Source organism: Colletotrichum fructicola (assembly GCF_000319635.2).
Source record: "Colletotrichum fructicola Nara gc5 chromosome Unknown KSG_Nara_v1_contig05, whole genome shotgun sequence".
Taxonomy (NCBI): domain Eukaryota; kingdom Fungi; phylum Ascomycota; class Sordariomycetes; order Glomerellales; family Glomerellaceae; genus Colletotrichum; species Colletotrichum fructicola.
This window is the reverse complement of record NW_027094055.1, coordinates 1,617,414-1,637,524: the sequence shown is the minus strand read 5'-3', so window position 1 is coordinate 1,637,524 and position 20,111 is coordinate 1,617,414. Positions and strand designations below refer to the sequence as shown.

The 20,111-nt window shown below is 50.1% G+C and overlaps 8 protein-coding genes across 8 annotated transcripts; 4 read left to right on the top strand and 4 right to left on the bottom strand.

The window, feature by feature from the left end:
• Positions 1 to 296: 296 nt before the first annotated feature.
• yjlB-0 (Uncharacterized protein) lies at positions 297 to 953 on the bottom strand (the record flags this gene model as incomplete). Its single annotated transcript, XM_032037473.1, has 1 exon — positions 297 to 953. One exon carries the CDS (start codon positions 951 to 953, stop codon positions 297 to 299), a length of 657 nt encoding a protein of 218 aa, XP_031883651.1.
• A 539-nt stretch (positions 954 to 1,492) lies between these two features.
• Positions 1,493 to 2,380, bottom strand: CGGC5_v009140 (Meiotically up-regulated gene 14 protein; the record flags this gene model as incomplete). The annotated part of the gene is made up of 1 exon (XM_032037474.1): positions 1,493 to 2,380. The coding sequence occupies one exon, from the start codon at positions 2,378 to 2,380 to the stop codon at positions 1,493 to 1,495; it is 888 nt and encodes a 295-aa protein (XP_031883650.1).
• Positions 2,381 to 2,887: 507 nt separating this feature from the next.
• On the top strand, positions 2,888 to 4,108 carry CGGC5_v009139 (putative 2-hydroxyacid dehydrogenase; the record flags this gene model as incomplete). The annotated part of the gene is made up of 4 exons (XM_032037475.1): positions 2,888 to 3,004; positions 3,059 to 3,478; positions 3,541 to 3,878; positions 3,955 to 4,108. 4 exons carry the CDS (start codon positions 2,888 to 2,890, stop codon positions 4,106 to 4,108), a joined length of 1,029 nt encoding a protein of 342 aa, XP_031883545.1.
• Positions 4,109 to 6,580: 2,472 nt separating this feature from the next.
• On the top strand, positions 6,581 to 6,898 carry CGGC5_v009138 (uncharacterized protein; the record flags this gene model as incomplete). Its single annotated transcript, XM_032037476.1, has 2 exons — positions 6,581 to 6,615; positions 6,670 to 6,898. The coding sequence occupies 2 exons, from the start codon at positions 6,581 to 6,583 to the stop codon at positions 6,896 to 6,898; spliced, it is 264 nt and encodes an 87-aa protein (XP_031883649.1).
• A 375-nt stretch (positions 6,899 to 7,273) lies between these two features.
• CGGC5_v009137 (putative transporter) lies at positions 7,274 to 9,505 on the bottom strand (the record flags this gene model as incomplete). Its single annotated transcript, XM_032037477.1, has 13 exons — positions 7,274 to 7,401; positions 7,458 to 7,591; positions 7,645 to 7,852; positions 7,909 to 8,066; positions 8,116 to 8,336; positions 8,393 to 8,473; positions 8,540 to 8,564; positions 8,621 to 8,689; positions 8,745 to 8,778; positions 8,830 to 8,841; positions 8,897 to 9,043; positions 9,101 to 9,263; positions 9,338 to 9,505. The coding sequence occupies 13 exons, from the start codon at positions 9,503 to 9,505 to the stop codon at positions 7,274 to 7,276; spliced, it is 1,548 nt and encodes a 515-aa protein (XP_031883648.1).
• Positions 9,506 to 9,961: 456 nt separating this feature from the next.
• On the bottom strand, positions 9,962 to 10,844 carry CGGC5_v009136 (uncharacterized protein; the record flags this gene model as incomplete). The annotated part of the gene is made up of 2 exons (XM_066152123.1): positions 9,962 to 9,984; positions 10,283 to 10,844. 2 exons carry the CDS (start codon positions 10,842 to 10,844, stop codon positions 9,962 to 9,964), a joined length of 585 nt encoding a protein of 194 aa, XP_066008434.1.
• Positions 10,845 to 11,590: 746 nt separating this feature from the next.
• Positions 11,591 to 14,402, top strand: CGGC5_v009135 (putative oxidoreductase; the record flags this gene model as incomplete). The annotated part of the gene is made up of 10 exons (XM_032037480.1): positions 11,591 to 11,860; positions 11,916 to 12,198; positions 12,288 to 12,455; positions 12,512 to 12,543; positions 13,206 to 13,287; positions 13,349 to 13,579; positions 13,640 to 13,807; positions 13,898 to 14,131; positions 14,198 to 14,265; positions 14,325 to 14,402. The coding sequence occupies 10 exons, from the start codon at positions 11,591 to 11,593 to the stop codon at positions 14,400 to 14,402; spliced, it is 1,614 nt and encodes a 537-aa protein (XP_031883514.1).
• A 1,207-nt stretch (positions 14,403 to 15,609) lies between these two features.
• On the top strand, positions 15,610 to 16,011 carry CGGC5_v009134 (uncharacterized protein; the record flags this gene model as incomplete). The annotated part of the gene is made up of 3 exons (XM_032037481.1): positions 15,610 to 15,641; positions 15,691 to 15,856; positions 15,913 to 16,011. 3 exons carry the CDS (start codon positions 15,610 to 15,612, stop codon positions 16,009 to 16,011), a joined length of 297 nt encoding a protein of 98 aa, XP_031883511.1.
• Between the last annotated feature and the right edge of the window lie 4,100 nt (positions 16,012 to 20,111).

Sequence of the window (20,111 nt, the reverse complement as noted above, 5' to 3'; positions counted from 1 at the left end):
GCGTACAATCCAGAGAGACTTTTCCAATTCTGTAGCTCCAGTACACTGTGTTCAGAAGTTTACCTTGCCGGTCGAAATGAATTCAGAGATAATATCATAGATTTTGTTTGACTAAGGGTAACCGTACCTTTCATCATCACATCATGGGAGACTACTTTAACAAGAGTCTCATTAGATTTGGCTACTTCGTATGGAAACCCAGCAGATCAATGAAAGAAACGTTTCTTTCAAGAAAGCAGTAGTAGAAAGCCTTCCATGACAATATACCAAATTGGTTGCTACAAACCCCCAATCTACTATGCCCATAAACCCTGGAGTCCATCGTTAGAGCTTCCTAGGACGGGATCCCTTTCCGGCTTAGGAACTGCCCACACCTTCTCATAACCTCCATGGTGCTCCCCGCCCTTGCAAGAGTCCCAATACCCCCCACCCTTAGGATATGCACCGATCATCGTAAACCCCGTGATGCGGTCTTGCGTCTCCTTTAACGCCTTGCCAATGTCCGGTCCCGCAATATGATGTCCATCCCCAGGGGTCAAAAGTGTGAACGAGGCTTCAGGCTTGGTATTGAATGTTTTGTGTGCTGTGCCTGCGGGCAGGACGAACACATCGCCTTCATGGGCTTCCAGCTCAACGCCTCCTGTCTCTCTGTCCCGTCCGCAAGTGTTTTCCTTCATGTCGAGGGAGGTGTCTGCAACGCCAAAGCGGATCGTAGCTGACCCGGAGAGGACAGCCATACACTCATGAACGCCAGAGTGGTAATGAGAGCGCTGCGTCTCGCCGTACCGATAGATCCACTGCACTTCCCAGCCATTATCATGAAACGTTTGACAGACACTGTTGGCTGTTAGGCCTTTTTGGGCCGAAAAGTAGCTTGGATAATGCAGAAGTGGGTGTGGTGAGTTTGGCATGAGTGCCGTCGCCGGCAGATGGTACTTTCGGACCTCGACCATGTTGTCGATTACTGGGTGCTCATGTGAATTCAGAGTAACTTAGTCGAGTGGTCTCGAGTCGTGTCCCGGACGTCTGTTATCAATACTACTTGGTCTTTGTCCCGAACACGCCGAAACTCACACGCGATTGATACTTATGATGAACGCTCAATCTACTCACGGCTCAATCCGAGTGGCTGGTGACAATCGAGAGTGCCACCGAGGCAAAAGCGGCCTGGGCCGAAAGACCGTCTGTATCGTATCTCCCGAGGTAGAGCCCGGAGTTCACTACTTTCTCCGCGATTTTGATACCAAGAATTGAATCATTGGGCGAAGGTCACTCGTGAAGATTTGCTAACTGTCTCGATGAAAATACGTCAGCCAGCTAGGACGAGCGATGCATACAAGCGTGGTTCCTTGTGAACTCCTCATTGCTTCCTAATCTTCGACTCTGCCCGGGCTTGATGCCAACGGATCACGCCTCCAGCATCAAATGCATAGGGCAAGAATTTGCTTTATACGGCAAATCATCGTAATAAAATTCAATGTATTATCCACAACTATGACAGAAAGCTTCCATTTGTCTCTTCCAGCACCAAGTCATACTCAGGCTTGAACTGCATGAAGACGACTTCTGGTGTTCCCGATCCCGCTTTTGTGAATCTGGCTGCCTCTTCCGAGACATATCGCTTCTGAACACCGTTTGCGGCGGCAGCATCGGCCAGTAGTTGTGCCTGACATGCCTGCTCCAGGGCGATGAAGAAAGCAGCTGCCTCATCCACAGTCCCTCCACAAGTAAGAATCCCATGGTTCTGAAGAATGACGTTCTTATGCTTGGGCCCCAACGCCTTCGCAATTTTCTCGCCCTCATCTTGTGCGAGGACAACGCCACCGAAGCCCTCGTAAACTGAAAGGTCATCGTAGAACATGCAACAGTCCTGGTTCAGCATCTCGATAGGCTTTCCAAACGCAGACCACGCCCTTCCGTAGGGTGAATGACAGTGCGCAGCGGCGTTGACGTCTGGTCTGGCCTTATGAAGCGCCGCGTGTATCATAAAGCCTGCTCGGTTGACTTTGTGGTTTGTCTTGGTTAGAGGCTTTCCCTCTTCGCTAACGAGGATGAGGTCGCTGACTTTCAGAAGCTTAAAGTGGACGGCGTAGGGGTTGATCCAAAAACACTTTGGGTTGACGGGGTCGCGTAGGCTGATGTGGCCGCCTGCACCATCGTTGTAGCCGAATTTGGCAAAGATGCGGAAGGCACCCACGAGATGTTCCTTTGCCCATTGGCGTTCAGCGAGAGGATCAGTGAATGTTGGAATCACGTGAAGCTTGCTGATAAGATCCGGCACGTCATCTGAAGGATGCTGAGGACTTGTGTCGCTCATGACGATTTCTTGAGGAGGGGCCTGAGTGGTAGACTCGACCATTGTGATGGTTGATGTAGCCATGTTTGCGTAGGTGTTATGAGATTGTGTGAAGAAAAGTTGGAGATTTCAAACTCGGGTCTTTCATTGAAAAGTTGCTACCAAATACTTCATAATGAAGCCCAGATTGGATTGCTTTAAATCACAGTATCATGCATGGGCTACTCGGGCGATGCACTAATAAGCCCAAAGACCATTACTAGTGAGGGGATGTTCCATTGTTACCTACTCACCTTTTTCAGTCCGTTGCGGAGTACGATTACCTTATTCGGGCCAACCCGACCTGATATCAACCATGCCCCTCTTCGCTCGGCCTGGGCCGCGTTGTCTGATTGGCCGACCTGCATGCCTCCAGATGGCATCCTCCAACATTTCGATACAAGCATCGAGAATAGCTCTCCAAATTGCAGTGATATCCCATGCCAAATAATTCGGAATCGTTGAGCACTAAATTTCTGAAATCATTCTAAACTGAAGTGAAACGCTCAGTGAGAACTTTGCTCATTCGTACTACCCATCTTGGCCCAAGTCATGGAGGCCTCCACACCGCAATCTCTGGGACGCAAGCCCAGAGTCCTATCTATTGCATCTCCTTCTTATGCAGGCGACGATTTTGTGTCAAAATTCCAATCTACTTGTGACCTTCATGTAAGTTCGATCCCTGATACGGGGGTTCACGAATGGGTACTAACGATAGAACAGATCATCTTGCCTAGCGATAGAAAAGGCACTGTTCAAGCAATTTCAGACGCGCGGAAGTCCGATGGACCATTTGATGGTGTCCTGATCGGCATGGGCAACGGCGGCTATGAGAGGTTTGATGAGGGCCTGCTAGGCCCACTCTTGCCGGAGCTCAAGATCGTTGCCTCCGTCAACGCCGGGTACAGCGAATTTGACATGGAATGGTTCAACAAAAACAAAATCGTCGTAACCAATACCGTCGACGCGGTCGCTGAGCCGACGGCAGATATTGCGATATTCTTGATGCTTGGAGCTCTCAGGGACACCTCCAGGCTTGAAGCAGAGATCCGGAATGGTGGATGGCGGGGCGGGTCAAAGCTTCCGCTACTGGATCCCAAAGGCCGAACGCTTGGGATCATAGGAATGGGAAAGATCGGAAAGGTGTGACACTCTAATCTCTAATGAGAGTGAATGTATGGTGCTGATACTCCCTCACCACTCAGCATGTCGCGCGCAAGTCGCAGGTTTTCGGTATGAAGGCGCAGTATTTCAACCGTACTCGGCTCTCCCCCGAAGAAGAAGGCCGCCTTACTGTCGAATACACGGGAAGTCTAGAAGCCCTACTCAAGACGTCTGATGTCGTATCAATCAATTGCCCACTCACTCCTGAGACACGAGGTTTGATTGGCGCTGAAGAATTCAAGATGATGAAGGATGGTGTCATCCTTGTCAACACTGGCCGTGGGGCAGTGGTGGATGAGGCGGCCTTCATTGAAGCGTTGGAGAGCGGCAAGGTTGCTCGGGCTGGTCTCGATGTCTTTGACGGAGAGCCCAACGTGAAGTGAGTCACAGTCTGATCCACGATATCATGTTTGGAATCGAAGTTTTGAAGAGGCAAAACTGACCAGGCCTGCCAGCTCATATTTCCGAAACAGCACCCGATGCATCGTCCAGCCACACATGGGATCTTGGACAGACGTAGCCTGGGGCAACGCCTATCGGGAGGCCATGGACAACTTCGCGGCCTTTGTTACGACAGGCAAAGCTGTATCACAAGTAAACTCCTTTTAGGAAACGGCGGATAGAGATTGGTAGGTACGGCGAAGAATCTCTATATGATTCATGCTGGCTATCTGATTCCGATGACCGGAGGTATTGAACCTCTCGCGGATTAATGCGTTGTCATGTGCCAACCATGGGCACATATGATCAGTGGCAAATATTTACACCATCATTGTAAGGCATCTTGCACCCAATGAAACTAGTACTCTGTTGGCCCTGATTGCCTGATAAGGTCATGTCCGACAAGTCTGAAGGGGATTGATCTTGAAGTCTTTGGTAGTGCTGTGGAATTTGCCGTTCTCAAATTTGCGACCCCACCCCCCAAGGGCTGCGTCATACATAAGTACGTACGGAGTAGCGCGCCCGACTTTTGATGCACGTTCAGCCTGCCCTGTTCAACTGATGACATGTCAGCACTAACCTGACCCTCCTGCAGCACAGCTGCAGGCCCCGGTGGCTTGTATCAAGAGAGGGGGGACCGTTGGTTCCTCGTGTCGCAGCTCGTCCAATCGCTACCTTCGCTAACCCAACTGGCATATTTTCTCACCTGCCTCTTCCGGCTAGGACCGAAGAGCGATCGACCCGCCCCCGGCACCGCTCCACACGTTCTCACCTGCCATTTCTGGCGACCTGGCGACCTCTGGCTCACTTTCCATTTAAAGACATGAGCTCCCTCCACCCCAATACCCATTCCAGATCCTCACTTCGACCTCAACTCAGAATCGCGACTTATGTTCTTAATGCCCACTTGTCTGTTGTGTCAACGCTTTTTTCTGGCTTTTCGACATGCCGTCTCTACTTCGACCCTCATCGCAGACACCTACAATTCCCACGCTATCTACCACAGACGAAAATTTCCGTTCGACACGAATTCAAGCGCGATAAGAGCCCACCAGTCATGCCCGTCCGACCTCGAAGACAGAACACAGCGTGTGAACGAATAGCGTCGACTAGTGATAGGTCCTGCTGCCAGCAGCATCTGGCCACAGTCCAATTCATCGAAATGCGAACAAACACTTCGACAAGCGAGGCAACCAGCTGCCTCGTGCGGATTGCGGACTCGATGCTGCCTGGAGTCAGGCAAAACCAGGCGACCGACGCTGTCGCGAGGCAAATTCGAGGCGGAGAGTGAGGCGGAAAGTTGGGGCAGGAGGCCTCAACTCGCGTCACACTGCAGCTAGGCAGAAGCCCCCTGGAATGCTCACCGCCCATTCTCCACCTCAACGACACCCGCAGCCCACCTTCGAACTCTTGTTTTTCCATTTTCATCTCAGCCAAAATGGCAACAGAAGCAGCATACCACATTTCTGCCTCCTCCTATCGCCCGACCATAGTTGGTCAGTGGGCAGCTAGTATCATCAGCCACTGCAAGTGCTCAGCACCAATTCCAATTTTCCCCAATACAGCCAGACTCCGGCGATCTCCTAGACGCCGGGGCGTGAAGAAGTCTGAAGACAGACTCAACATGGCCTCTGTGGTCTGCATTTCCGCGCATAAGCTGTTATCCGAAAGTTTCTCTGCACTTGCTCCTAGTAGGGCATTGATCAGATTGATTGAGCGTCGATAATGACATCAAAAGAAATTCACCGCGACACTCAGTGTCCTGGGAGCTCGGCTACCGTTATCGGCGCCGATCAACCTTCAATCGGTGCCCCGGTCGCCGAAGCGGAGCGCCGCCCGGGCGGGCGACATGGAACCACTGGACCTTCTTACTTCCCTCATTCCATACATGTAATTCAGCCAGCATGTTACTGAGAGACATCATTCCTTTGGGCCTTCGACTAAACCACATATCCGTGCACTCAGATGCTTTGAGGTTCAAGTGACTCACCATCGCACATGTGGGAAGAACTCATGCTCATCCATGTCTTTGGAGTAAGCAAGAACCATTCAACCTTCTATCCAAACCACATCCGAGTCATGCATACCTTACTACAAGTTAGTTGGTGTTTCGATAAGTGCATCTTATGATGTTCCTGCGCCCATGGGTAGGCTATCTCATCCCCATCCCCACACACCCCGCCTGAGGGTCGTCATGGCCCCGAACCCACGACGAGGCGGCTGTGCATGCTGCCCCGGCAAGGCCTCTCTCCTTTCAACGATCTACTATCATCTTCTCCCATTGGACGGCAATTACAGACTGAGACACCAGCGACTGGCCTTCATTGGCTGCTTGATGCTTCCCGCGATATCGATTCATTCGAGGCAGCCACTGCAGCTGCAGACGATGTGCAGGGGGGAGGAAAGGCGGTTTTTCGACTTCCCCTGGAGGTTTGCTAGCGGTAGTTCGCACTACTGTTTATGGTCCTTATAAATATTGCGCAAAAAATGGGTCCTGAGGAATTCAGCTTGTCCATCTTTACGTAGTTGCAAGCGCCACTCTCACACGCTCCGTGATCCGTGACTATCGTCGTTTTTGCCGCAAAATTTCACTCTCAGAATCAGCTGCTCCGCGAGCTGTGCCTCATTTGTCTTGAAATCATGGACGCCCGATCTGACCGATCAGCTTACTACGGGTACTCCCATCAACTTCCGATCTCGTGATTCCGTGACTCACTGGTGTTCATTAGCAATGCCGCTTCCAAATCATCTCACAAGCACTCTTCGGCGGAATCCCAAAGCACCCTAGCGAGACGACGCATTTCCACATACGACAACCAGCCCGCCGCTCGAGACAGCAACATGTACCGCGTCGCCTACCAAGGCACCAGCGCCAGCGAGAGTCAAGCACAACACCGTGCCAGGACCGAGGCAGAGCTTGCCCGGATCACCGCCCAGTCAAGAGGAGGTCGGTCTTAGGGTTCGATAACCTTAGGCGCCATACATTAGGCTCGCCGAGACGTACATGGCCTCTGAGCGGGGTAGCCGGTCTATTTCAAGCTGTCCACGCCTGGTCTTGTAGCCGGCTACAAGCCAGGCCTAATACATCAACCATTTCTTTGTTCTTCGGCACGCGCACGGGCTCGACCTTCGGCATAAGGCGTTTGGAAAGGTGGCAGGCACATAGAGGAATCCACGGAACATGATTTGATGGCAGAACTCCATCTCTATATACTACCCCCAGGCATGAAGTCACGATATAGCTTCTTGGGGACTCAATACATTGTCTTTGGAGCGCCCATTCGGTCTCTCTTCACTATAGTGTACTTCAAGCCTCCTCCAGCGACGTCCTGCTTAAAGCACATATCTAAAGTCCTTGTTCTCGAACTCAGTCTGGTCCCTCATTCCAGCTTCCTTGCTGCTCTCCCTATTGGGCTCGCCGTACTTCTTGTTACGATGGCGATTTACCAGGTACATATAGACTGGATGACCATTAGCGGCCGTGGTAAAACAGACTATGGGACCCTTGATGACTTACTGAGCAGAGTTAGGTGGCAGATCAACTTGATGGCGTAGCCGACCAGGAGCCCAATCGTAGCTCCTCGGAAGTGCGGGGCCTCCGATTGCTTTACTACGAATGGTCCAGCAAAGTTTCCCCAGCAGTACGCCGTGCTGCGACTACATGTAAGCCTAGTTCAGTACACGCTCCATCCAGGTGGACTCACAAAACCATGGCGCTCGCGAGAGAACGATGTGTGTATCCGGCCATGTTGGAGGAGATGGTGGTCAGAGACACTGTGAAGCCGACCGACTGTGAGTTGACCAGCCAGAATGACACAAGCCGACCCCAGGTATTCGACTCAGGTAGATATGCCATGCAGGCAGCCGAGATTGTGCAAAGCAGGTTGGCTACCGAAGCTGTAATTAGACGTGCTAGTTTCCACGATGTTAGTCGCCAGAGGATCACAATATTTTCATGATACGCTCACAATCCTTGACGTTAAGAATGACAGTGCCCCCAATGAGAAGAGCAACAATCTGAACCGCATCCCCGACGGATTTGAGTTGTGTAGTCTGGGTCGTGCTGAACCCCATGTCACGGATAATAACAGTCGAAAAGGAGTTGACAACTCCGTTGGGAATAGCGCTGTTGTCTTATTAGCAGGGACTTGTTTCATGAGGGGGCTGCTACTGACGCTGCAAAAACGGACGTGAACAGCAGCAGAGTCTTTGGGTCGAAAGATCCCAAGAGAGCCTGTTTCTTGTCGAACGCTTTGTTCTTGATGCCAGTCTCGTTCTCAGAGACCCGTTTGACTGCAACAAGTCTTTCGCGGTGGTTCAGGAAGAACGCGTTTGAGGGCGAGTCTGGTAAAAGAAACCAGATCACCAGCGACCAAACGCACGTCACTCCGCCCAGCTACCGAGATGTTTTCGTCAGACGAATCTATCGGCCTGTCCATACTAAACACATACCATGAAGAAGATGAGTTCCCAGCGCTCTGGTTTCAGGTCAGCGGGAAGCTTGGACACGCCCATAGAGATGTAAGATCCGATCTTAACACAGCGTTAGCTAGTGTTAGGATTTCGTTTTCAGCTATGTAGAAAATACAGCAGACTCACGATACCGCCCCAGCCAAGAGACGAGCTAGGCATAGTGTCAGCGAATGTATGAGGCTCGATGTGCTTTGGCATGATACATACTACCATATGCACTGTCGAAGGGGTGTCTCTTTGCGCGTATACCAGAATCCCGTCATAAGTGTCAACCCACTGAGAACGTTGTTAGAGGCGTACAGTCTGCTTCAATTCTTTGGAAATCACCCACGGTGTAACGGCGGCTTCAAATATTCCCATGATGACTACCACGCATGTCAGTATCACGACACCTAGCTACGGGAAAAGCTGCGCACATCGGACGCCTACTAAAATCATGGTCAGTTAGTTTTGGTTAAAAAAAACGATTGGGGACTGGCGTACAGACACTAGAGTAAGTTCGAGTTTGGGTCATGAGAATCATCATCAGACCCCAGAAGAAGATGCTAATGGCCATGACTCTTTGAGCAGGATATCTACCAATCAGCCAGCCGCAAGGATACTGGCCGAAGAAATACCCGGCATATACCACTGTGATAACAATTTAGCGAGGTCTACCTCGGCCCCTGCAAAGTAAATGGGACTCACTCGCTGAGAGGTAGTTGAACTGTTGGCCCTTGAGACTGAGTGCTGCTTGATACCCAAAGAGGTTGGCATAGTTCAGGGCCGTCTTATCCATGAACTGCAGAGCTTGGGTAACAAGAAACATGGGTAGGATAGTGAGATCAAGCTTCCATCGAAGTCTTCGTAGCTTTCGTTCGAGTTGTCAGAGGTTGGATCATTTCCGGTTCAAACCCAACTCCACTGTGGGAAACGGGGACAAACCTCTTTATCCGAGACCTCCAAGTCTATGGCTTCAAGGTACTCTCTATATCCGACAGCGTTCTCTTGGTGCTCTGCGTCTAACTCCTGGAGTTTAAGATCAGACGAGGGGAGGACGCCCCGGTCGATATCGCCTACGCCACTCTGTGGCTTGATAGGAGCGTCTGTCATTTCTGCTAGTCTTGACACCAAATCACGTCTCTTTTCAAACGGAAATGCTGGATGCAAAATGCCTCAGAGTTCTTCCGACTTGGAATTTGACAGTAAGCAGAATGAAGAGACACGCCTCATGCTTGAAGAAGAGCTCATAATTGCTCTCATGGCACTGGCCCTGCAAAGGGTTAGTAGGAGCAATGTTGCAACTCGTACTTCCTTTCTCAAATGAGAATCCTCAGATGAGGAAGGAAGGTTTCTTGTTCATCTCAGCTGCATCTACATGTCCTTTTATCTTCGACCCTGATATCCTATCCCTTGATATCCTATCCCTTGATATCCTATCCCTTGATATCCTATCCCTTGATATCCTATCCCTTGATATCCTATCCCTTGATATCCTATCCCTTGATGTCTTACTCCAGTGCCGAACATAGCCGAGAGCATCCCATGTGACAGGCCTAGCCTGTTACATCACTTCCCCCCTTTCTCAGCCGCTAGAACCATCGTCAGAGTCATCCCAGTCAAACTCAGATGGTCCAGTTGGTCCTGCTGTCAACCTTCTAGCGGCTTTGACCTGTACTGGGGAAGGCGACCGGCTTTGCGTTGGTTGAAATCTGCATTGCTGTACCCAGTGCCTTGAGGAGCCGCATCGTACACATTTTCCTTGTTGTCTCCATTTGCGTCGTTGTTCTGGGTTAACTGATGGTGCAACCTTTGTAACTTTCATAGTCTGTTCCCATTCCATTCGTTGTCCTTGTTCTTGGTGATATCCATTCCTTGTATCATACTGACCTTCTAGGGCTAAGAGAACCCTGATAAAGTCGTCATACTTTGTCGGCAGGGTAAGCTGCGTATTCAGCTTCTGTTTTACCTCCTTGTTTAGCCCTCCCGTCAGAGCTGTGATCTTAGCATCATCAGGCCAAGAATCAGCGTTGGCTTCATAGAGTGTTCGTTCGAACGTTGCGAGGTATCTTGACAGACTCGACTGTCGCTGCTCGAGGTCTCTAAGCCGTTGCCCAGCCTTCTTTGCCTTGTTGGGATCGTCGAAAATTCTTTCAAGATGCTGTATCAATCCAGCCACATCCCACACATTGTTTCTCTCTGCATTGCGTACGAACGGCAGTACCATAGCCTGGACGTTCGAGTCGAGCGAGCTGTAAACGTAGTACAGCTGCGAGTCGTCGTTCCCAATTGCTAGGCCGTCCACCTTGAGCTTTGCCTTCATTGCCAATATCCATGTGTCCCAGTCGCTACTTCGGCCGTTGAACTTCGCACATGTTGGAAGTACTTGTCGTGGTCGAGCGGTCCGTTCAGCCTTCAAGGCATCAATTTGCTGCTGAAGAGATTCGATCATGTTGACTAGTCGTGCTTCTCGTTCATTAGGCGTCGCGCCCCATTGAGTTCCTTGTGTGTCCATTGCTTTGTATATCGTTGTTTGTTGTATCCTTGTGACGTTGTACCCTCGACCACAACCTTGACGTTGGAAAAGGGGATCTGAGGATTATGCAAAGGGTTAGTAGGAGCAATGTTGCAACTCGTACTTCCTTTCTCAAATGAGAATCCTCAGATGAGGAAGGAAGGTTTCTTGTTCATCTCAGCTGCATCTACATGTCCTTTTATCTTCGACCCTGATATCCTATCCCTTGATATCCTATCCCTTGATATCCTATCCCTTGATATCCTATCCCTTGATGTCTTACTCCAGTGCCGAACATAGCCGAGAGCATCCCATGTGACAGGCCTAGCCTGTTACAGGCCCCATGGATTGCTTTTGCGGGGAAGAGATCCCAGGAAGACTGCGGGGAGCCCACTTCCCGCTCCCGAGGGCATGGAGTGCGGGGGTCAGCACGCTAGGCAGATAGAATTCCTCCACTGGTCACTGTTATCAGGTATGTGGTGTGAGTGACAAATTCGAGCGAGTGAGGAGAATGACGCCCGTTGTCATCAACCTGGCCGAGCCGATTTGCCAACAGCAAGAAAAATATCCGCTGATCAGAAAATACGTCACAGCCACGGTACAATGAGATCTCATTAGACTGGTAATGAGAATCGAAATACAGTCAGTTTAGCATTCAACAACAGCCCGTAAAACGACACAACATGTCTACGGACAAGATACCAAGGTATCTCGCCAAGCCGAGTGGTGAGTGTTGTCTCAAAGGCACGATCCACGAAGGTGAAGCACGTGGGTCCTGGGAAGTGATCGCAGATGTTGAGACTTACGTAACAAAACCGCCTACCGATAAGGCAAACGGCCATGTTGTGCTTTACTTCCCCGATGTCTGGGGTATGTTTGTCAACGGACTGCTGGTCATGGACGCCTTTGCGGATGCAGGGTATCTAGTACTGGGCCTCGATTACTTCCGTGGGGTAAGGGCGTTTCTTGAAGCACGCACTGATGACATGGAGCTGACTATTGCCGAAGGACCCAGTCTGGAAACATCGAAAGGACAGAAATGACACCTCTAACCCTGACTTTGACTACGAGGCTTGGAAAACCAAACACACAACTTTCGCGGATGTTGCTGTGCCCAAATGGGTGGACGCGGTTAAGCAACGATATGGAACGGAAACGACGGGGTTCGCCTGCGTAGGCTACTGTTTTGGCGCGCCATACGTCTGCGATGAGCTGGCGAAAAATACAGTCACAGTCGGCGCATTTGCGCATCCGGCGTTTCTGAAGGAACATCACTTCCTCAATCTTGAAAGTGAGGTTTTTTCTATATCCTGAATATTCCCCAAGTCCGTTGCTGGAATGCTGGTTGCAAAGGATTATGAGCTGATCTCGCTTTATCAGAGCCTCTCTTCATGTCCTGCTCCGAGGTCGACCATACGTTCGATGTCCCATCCCGTAGACGAGCGTTAGATATCCTTCAGTCCGAGAAGAAGATCTATCACTATCAACTATTTTCGGGCGTTGAGCACGGGTTCGCTTTACGCGGTGATCCCAAGGACCCGTACCAACGTAAGTACCTCTACTCCTTAGGGTAGGACGTATTTTACTAACTAATACTTCTCCAGGATGGGTGAAGGAGCAGAGCCTGGCTGAGATTGTGAGTTGGTTCAACTATTGGTTGTCCTGTCCACCATCCACAACATCATAATCCGAGTCGTTCTGGGCGCTTCTGTAGATTTCTGTAATCATGGGAGTCTAGAATATGGGGAACCAAGAGATTTTGCATCGTAAGAGTCAACACTGATAGGTCTGGTCACCATTGGTCGTTGTCATGTGTTGGGATGCTTACGGTGTACCAAGCAATGGGCAAACCGTTTGAGAGGAACATGACATTATTCAATTGACATACGTATTCGGGACGGCTGAATTTAGACCATGGCTTAAAATGCCTCTCTACATGACTGTTACCGGGATGAAGAAACAAGTGCGAGAAATACGCACACTCTTCAATCGGCAAGCCACCACAAATTGTGCAGGCGCTGGTTCTACTCCGTCTGAAGTCTGCCAGGTGGGTGAGAGATTTCAATACCCCGCTTGGTATCCCCGAACTCGGCTGCCATGTGATGTCATGAAGGTTATCATTTTCCGCCATAGAAAAAACAAGCGGACTGTAACAATTGGCTGCATCGCAAATCAGAAAGCTCTTGGGGTACGCGCCTAGACACGGATCATCTTCGCAAGAGCATCTCGAACTACCGCTGTTTACATGTAACAGCGATTGAAACAAACTCCCCTGAAAGACAACTGAAGATTACGCAGGTCGCCAGTATGGTTCCACCTCGAGCTTTCGACTTCGCAGGGGATGTGGCGATCGTCACAGGCGCAGGCTCACGAATGGATGGTCTGTTTGCATGGGTCACCAACGCGGTCAATTTAGTCTATAGCACACTAACATACTTCAGGTGAAATTGGAAACGGTCGGGCTGCAGCAATCCTCCTTGCCAGGCACGGAGCGAAGGTTGCGTTGCTTGACTTGAATGAGGACTGGGCCAGAGAGACCAAACGAATGATAGATGAGGAAGGTGGGACGTCGGAAATCATCCAGACGGACGTCAGCAAAGAAACCTCTTGCAGAGATGCGGTTTCCAAGACGGTTGAGCTATTTGGTGCCGTTCATATACTGGTCAATAACGGTAAGTGAACTATCTTGAAAGCATGCAGATCGTAAATGACAAGTCTGACTTCATGGATAGTTGGCGTGGGGGGCGCTATCGGGAACGCCACGAACATCAACCTCGAGGCATGGGAAAGAGACTTTCGGATCAACGTAACAAGCATGATAATGATGTCGCGCTACGCGATTCCCGAGATGAGAAAGCAAGGGCGAGGTTCCATCATCAACATCTCTTCTGTCAGTGGCAGTAAGTTTAGGTGGCTTATGCTCTAGATCGAGACATCGCATTGCGACATCCCCCAGATTTTCTCAATGAAGTACTGCTGACATGGTTTAGTGCTCGGAGGTAACCCCAGTCTGCTCTACCCTACTACCAAAGGTGCTATCATTCAGATGACCAGAGCCATGGCTGCTCAACACGGCTCGGAGAATATTCGTGTCAACTGCATTGCTCCGGGCATGGTTTACACACCTATGGTCCGAGGTCGTGGCATGACCGAGGAAACAAGACAAGCTCGGATCGACCAGAACTTGATGAAGAAAGAAGGTACGGCTTGGGATGTTGGGTACGGTGAGTATTTGTCGACAGCTGATCCAGCTTTGCTCGAAATGAGATCGGCTTATAAGGAACATGTAGCCATTTTATTCCTAGCCAGTAAAGAGGCAGGGTGGATCACAGGACTAATTATGCCTGTTGACGGCGGTGTATGTCTGCTTCTCCCAGCGACATCTCTACTAGCATATGATGGGCTGACAGGTTTCAGACTACCGCTGGCAGATCAGACAGACCGGCTCTCCAGGCTGATGGTCTAGCGGCTGAGAACACGGGCATTGAAAACTAAAGAACCAGTGGACAACAAAGACTGAGGAACAGAAAATACGGTTTTAGGAGGACGCAGGTTCCAACTCTACAGTTTGAGTAGCTGATTCGAGTCAATACTCGGAACAACTAAGATTCATAAGCTTTGGAAGAATTTGAAAGTGTTTTTGAGAATAAATCCAAGTGATTAAGGGCGATCTGGAGAACTGCTTTTTGTTCAGCGAAGCTGTGTCGTACCTGTCGCCTTCCGGGTTAGAAAGCCCCTGGATGACGGGTAAAGCTCTGATTATTTTAATTATAGTTCCCAAACACCATCAAACTTAGACTACCTAGTCCCAGAAACGTAAAAGAAAGATGGCTTTACGAATCCTGAACAATCACCCAAGTCATATGCGGAAGATATTTTGACAAGCCCTATGTTTGTTACGAACTCTACACCTCTGCTGCATGCTTTCTGCATTAGATTCACACAGCCGGTGACTGACCGTGGTCACTGATTGCTGCCGTCCATTCGTCATAATTTCCCAGACGGACAATTAGGCTATTAATTAAGGGCCACAAATCAAGGGTCACAATCGTGCGATAGCAGTTTCGCAGTGTGCGCCGGCGAAGTGCGCATGCATGACTCAGCACCCCTATTGTAGTGAATATCTTCTTCTCGGCTTCAGTTTCTGAGATGCGCCCGTGAAGCCTCATACAGGGACGCTGACTATCCGCATGATGTTTGAACAGGAATGGGCTCGAATTATGCATTGCGGTACCCCAGAGCCCAGTTTTCTGACGGGCTTGACGGGCTCATGAAAGGAGTTCGCTAAAAATATCCTACAACATGCATCTATCGCAGATCAGGATGAAAAGTTCGCCCTAGCCTACGATCTCAAGGCCGGAGACTTTCACTCGTAAGTGGGGACAACTGATAATATCTCGGGGCATCCGAAGTCTAATTCGGGTAGCATCTTATCAGTATGGGGCGAGTGCGATCAACCAGGGGCGCGAGTCGCCAGAGTAGCCGATATGCGCGTATGAGAAACTTTGTACGATCTTCTACTGGTTGATACGAGAAGTCTCGCATCCTAGATGACTAAAATTGAGAATATTCATACAAGTCGCTTACATATAAAGCTCAACGGACAGCCTCACAGCAGCATTGTCTGGGATAAGCGCCACCATCGGAATTGCGACTTCGACCACCCCTTCGCACCAACATTGTCATAGTCCCAATCGCAGAAATGGTGTCTTTCACTACCGTTGTAGTAGCTTTGTAAGTGAACACTGCTTCACTCTGCAGAGAGGTTTTAATAAATAATCAGTATGGCGGCTACTACCGCGATGGCCCAATTTCCGGCACCGGGCGAGGAAGTAGATTGTGACTGTAAAGACCTCAAAGATGGCGAAGTTGTTCCGGATGATGACGGCGTAAGGAGAGGCTGCGCCAATCGTGGATATCTCGTCACTCGAGATGGCGGCGATCTCAAGGTGAATATCTAAACCCGTCTCCACTGGGAAAACGATGCTGACTACTGTCTTTACAGTGTGTCATCGTAGAAGATGGCACAGAGCATCACGACCGAGCCCGCGATTTCGTCAACAACTGCTCCTTGCACGGAACTTGTGGTTATGTTGGTCAGTGAATCGACTCAAGAGTGGCAGCACCGCCAACACCAGCTCGAGAAATTTTTCAGAGTGAAAAGGCGGGTTTCCATCACCAGTCAGACGAAGATAACATGTACCGATATGTGATTGATGGTATGAGAACAACGAGTTGAGATTGTTTTTTTCTGAAAGAAGCTCACGTGGATAAGTCATTGGTTTGTGCTCGTTACCCTGAATTTAGCATAACAGCCTTCCCTTGAGGACTCATGCTTGCCGATGGGTCTTGTACACCTTTTGCTACTGAGCCTCAGATGTTGTACAGGAATGAATCAAAAAACAGTCGACTTCAATATTCACGTTCACGCCTATTAAGAGTTTGTGCAATTTAGGTTCATGGATGTCGTAGTGAGAGGCAACCCTGCAGGAGACTCTGTCTCAGGCGTGTTAGCGCTGATAAGGTTGGCATGATACTGCATGTTGATGAACTGAGCTCTCAGCCTCGCTAACTTATCGTCTTGAAGGAGCTCCAAATAGTCAAGTAAGATGCAAAACAAAAAGAGGAATTAGTTACTTCTGGCGGCAGCTTTCCATCTGCAAAACACGGCGTTCGTGGGTGACCGGAATGGGGCGACCCAGTGCGATCGGTCACTGCCCCCGTACCACGGCGCCAGACGGTGTACGTTTGCAACATACCACCGCTTCTTAGGACAGCAAGATATATACGCAGGGCAGCATTTCCATTAGAAACCAACAAATTGATCTTTGACGACAGCAATTTGAATTCAACCGCAAGAGTCAGAGGTTGCTGATAGGTACGTTGTAAGGCTGCAGCAAGCGTCCGGCTATTAGCGCTCTGTAGCGGTAGCTTGGCTTGGGCCGCCTGAAGCGAGTGCTAAGCATTCTTCGTGCCACAGTTATTGGGGTTCTGTCTTTCATGCTACTCATGTTGCAAAAGTGGAATCACAATTGCTAGCAGCAATTGCGCCTAATCTTCGCGACAACTCATCAATATCAGAAAGCAAAAGGTTCTGAATTGCGTGGTTACAGCTGACAAATGACTGCGCAGCTATTAACACCTTGATACCAATAATGAGCTTGGAGGTTCAACGAAGTAGTCAGCCCTATCGATCAAGTAGCTGGAATGGTACTTGGCCACCAGAGCCTGATCGCACCCCTCTTCCTGCTTGCCCTTTTCGGATTCATCCCCGTGCTGAGACCGATGAGACATTGGCCCGAGATATGCGATTTTTGGTCTGACCCTGCTGATTGGCAGCATGTGCCATCTGATTTCCAGACGCGCAAAATGTCCCGTTTGGTCGCATGGAAATTGTCTGCATGCTGGCGCGGGGTTGTCAATGTTCCCCTCGTCGGTGTTGATGATGATGATGCCCTTATGTTTCTTCTGGTTCCCTCTTCATAGTCTGCAGAGGGCCCTTTCAACGACAACAACTAGCAAAACCCCGGCATTGCCATGCTGAAAAAGGCAGAAGACCGAGCCCGAAGGCTGGTCTGCTGGTGCGTATCGCTACACATCAACGATGGTTGTCGCACCCATGCCAGAATTCAAGAATGATATCGATCTATTCAGCGCACCTCCTTTCATCTTGCGTATTCCTACCATCATTGCATGCCTGCGACATATATCGAACACATGCCGCGCCGTCGATTAACCTTCCTGCGTTTGAACTTGGCCATTCACAACTGAACATGACGAGAAATAGACCCCACTGACCTGCCGACCCCCCCAAGTCAAGCACAGCCTGATTCTCATCGTAACGGCGGCAGGCAGCGTTTTTGCGCGCTCACCGACTCATAAATGAGAATTTTCGCGGACCCATGTCGGAAAGTCGACGTCACATCCCTGAAGTCAAGTCCAATCAAACTTGATGATTGATCGAGAGCATCCGGGAATGGCGCAGCCTGATCACGAAACTGACCAAGCACCAGTCGAAGAGCTTGAAGTCGGTTGATTATTGGCGCAGAAAGGATAACAGAAGAAGACACATATTTAATCGCTTTGTCCCCCCCTAAGGATACCTTCGTGGGCTTTGAGATCTCTTTCCTGAGATTTGCATACGCCCAGCACCGTCCGGTCATACCAACTTCCAGCCTGATCCAAACCATGGAAGCCCTGCTCATTATCCCCTCACCCAGTCGCTATATATCTGCGCTTCTCATCACCCACTTCTCTCTCTGTTTTTGTTTTCTCTACCGTGTCCTTCACACTAACGATTGACTTCCTCCACCGTCCGATACCATCCGTCCTTGCCATCGACGAGTTCCTTCTCTATCGACGAGTTACCTCCCTCTTCGTCATCATGAGCAGACACAACGACCCGAACAACGCCACGAAGCCTCATCCGCGAGCCACAATCCTCGAGCCACAGCAGCAAGCCACCTACTTATACACCAGCCACTCCAACATTCCCAGTCCCGTTCCGATAGCCGCCTTTTCTCGTCCAGCGGCGAACCAACGCAAAAGGCTCAGGCAACCGAGATACGTATACTGTATCTGCCTGTTCTGCGTCAAGGATCTGAGTCGTGAGGCGGCATCCAAGTGGTGTCGCCGCAATATCGGACAACCAGTGTTCAGCACTGGTCGGACGACAACACGTAAATCCGCGACCAGTCGAGACCCCCCAAACATCTCTTCACCCGCCATTGCCGGCCCTCTGCAGCCAGTGCTGTTTCTATCACATGACCCACCAGGGCATGCGAAGTACTTTCATGCTGTGTCACTGTAACCTTCCCACGGTGCTTTTCCACAATTTCTTGTCGCCTTTGCCCGTTAGAGGCAGGTCAAAGACGTTTCCGCCCGAGTTGGGCGCCAGATTCGTTGCCTTGATCTTATCTTCGTATTAAGACCTGGCCAGCCTCCAATCATGATACGATTGGGTATCGTCGAGAGCAACCCGTTCGGCCTCGGCGCGAGATGCTCCGATCAAGGCACGGTCCGATGCTCATGCATTATTTCAATCTGATGGGTGAAACTTCCCACATATGCTTCCTCCGAGGCTTCAAAGTTGAACAGCCACGTTCCGGACGCCCTGTAAACTCATGGCTGCGGGATATGCCGCGGAATAGCCTCCGGTGTCGGATCCGGTGTCGGACCCGGGAAGCGAAGTTGAACCAAGAGGACGCAAGACACTCTTCTTCAGTCATTCAGCCATTGAAATCTAGGCTTGATTGTCGTTCGCATCGGATCCGTGTCACATTCCGTATATCAATTATCATTGTGCCACACGGGACTTTAGTCAGGTCAAGTCTTAATAACGCAAGACACAGCGGATGCTGTACCCGAATGCATCATACACTAACCTCGCTGATGCATTATTACGCATAGGCCAATTGCAATACATGCCAAGTCTTCCCATCAACAACTAGGTACGTCTGAAATCTGCCATCAGTAACCCCATGTCGATGCGGAATCATCCCAGCGGAACGACTTGTCTTGCAAATGATGTCCTTGCCCACTTCGACTGCACACTTACCGCGTGGCTCCACACCACGGCACGTTCTCCCATGTTGCAAAAACAGCTTGCTAGTACACGCATGGTTAGACTGGCCAGCTCTCAGAACGAGGAGTCTATGGCGAACCATTACTTGGTTGTTTGATGGACTGAGTCGGTCAAGGGAAACTAATGTGTTCGACTGGGGAGACGAGGGGTCAAAGAGCAAGTTTGTCCGATATAAAAGCACGGTGTACCTTAGCTGGGACAGGAATATGATTTGCAACCTATCACCGGTATCTCAGGCGTCGTCAACCACTTAATTCCTCAGTGCCAGTGCAGATTTAGTCCTTCCAAGCTTGGCTGGTCGCTTGCTGTTTTGTTCTTTGAACTGTCGTCACAATTTCAACCAAGACATTCGTTTTAACTCATCATGAGCTCTACCAATTCTGTCTACAATGGGTAAACAGTCTTCAGAACTGCATGTGGTATGTAAACTGAAGTTCCTAGCAACGCCCCCTCGAAACCAACTCATCAGCATTCCTCGACCGAATCGAACAGCGAACTTGCAAGACGAAGATCCACACAATACACAGGCCAGCAACTCTACAACGATGGAAGCATGCACCGCATCTCGTACCAAAGCACCGACGCCAATGTCACCAAAGCTCACCATAACACGAGGATGG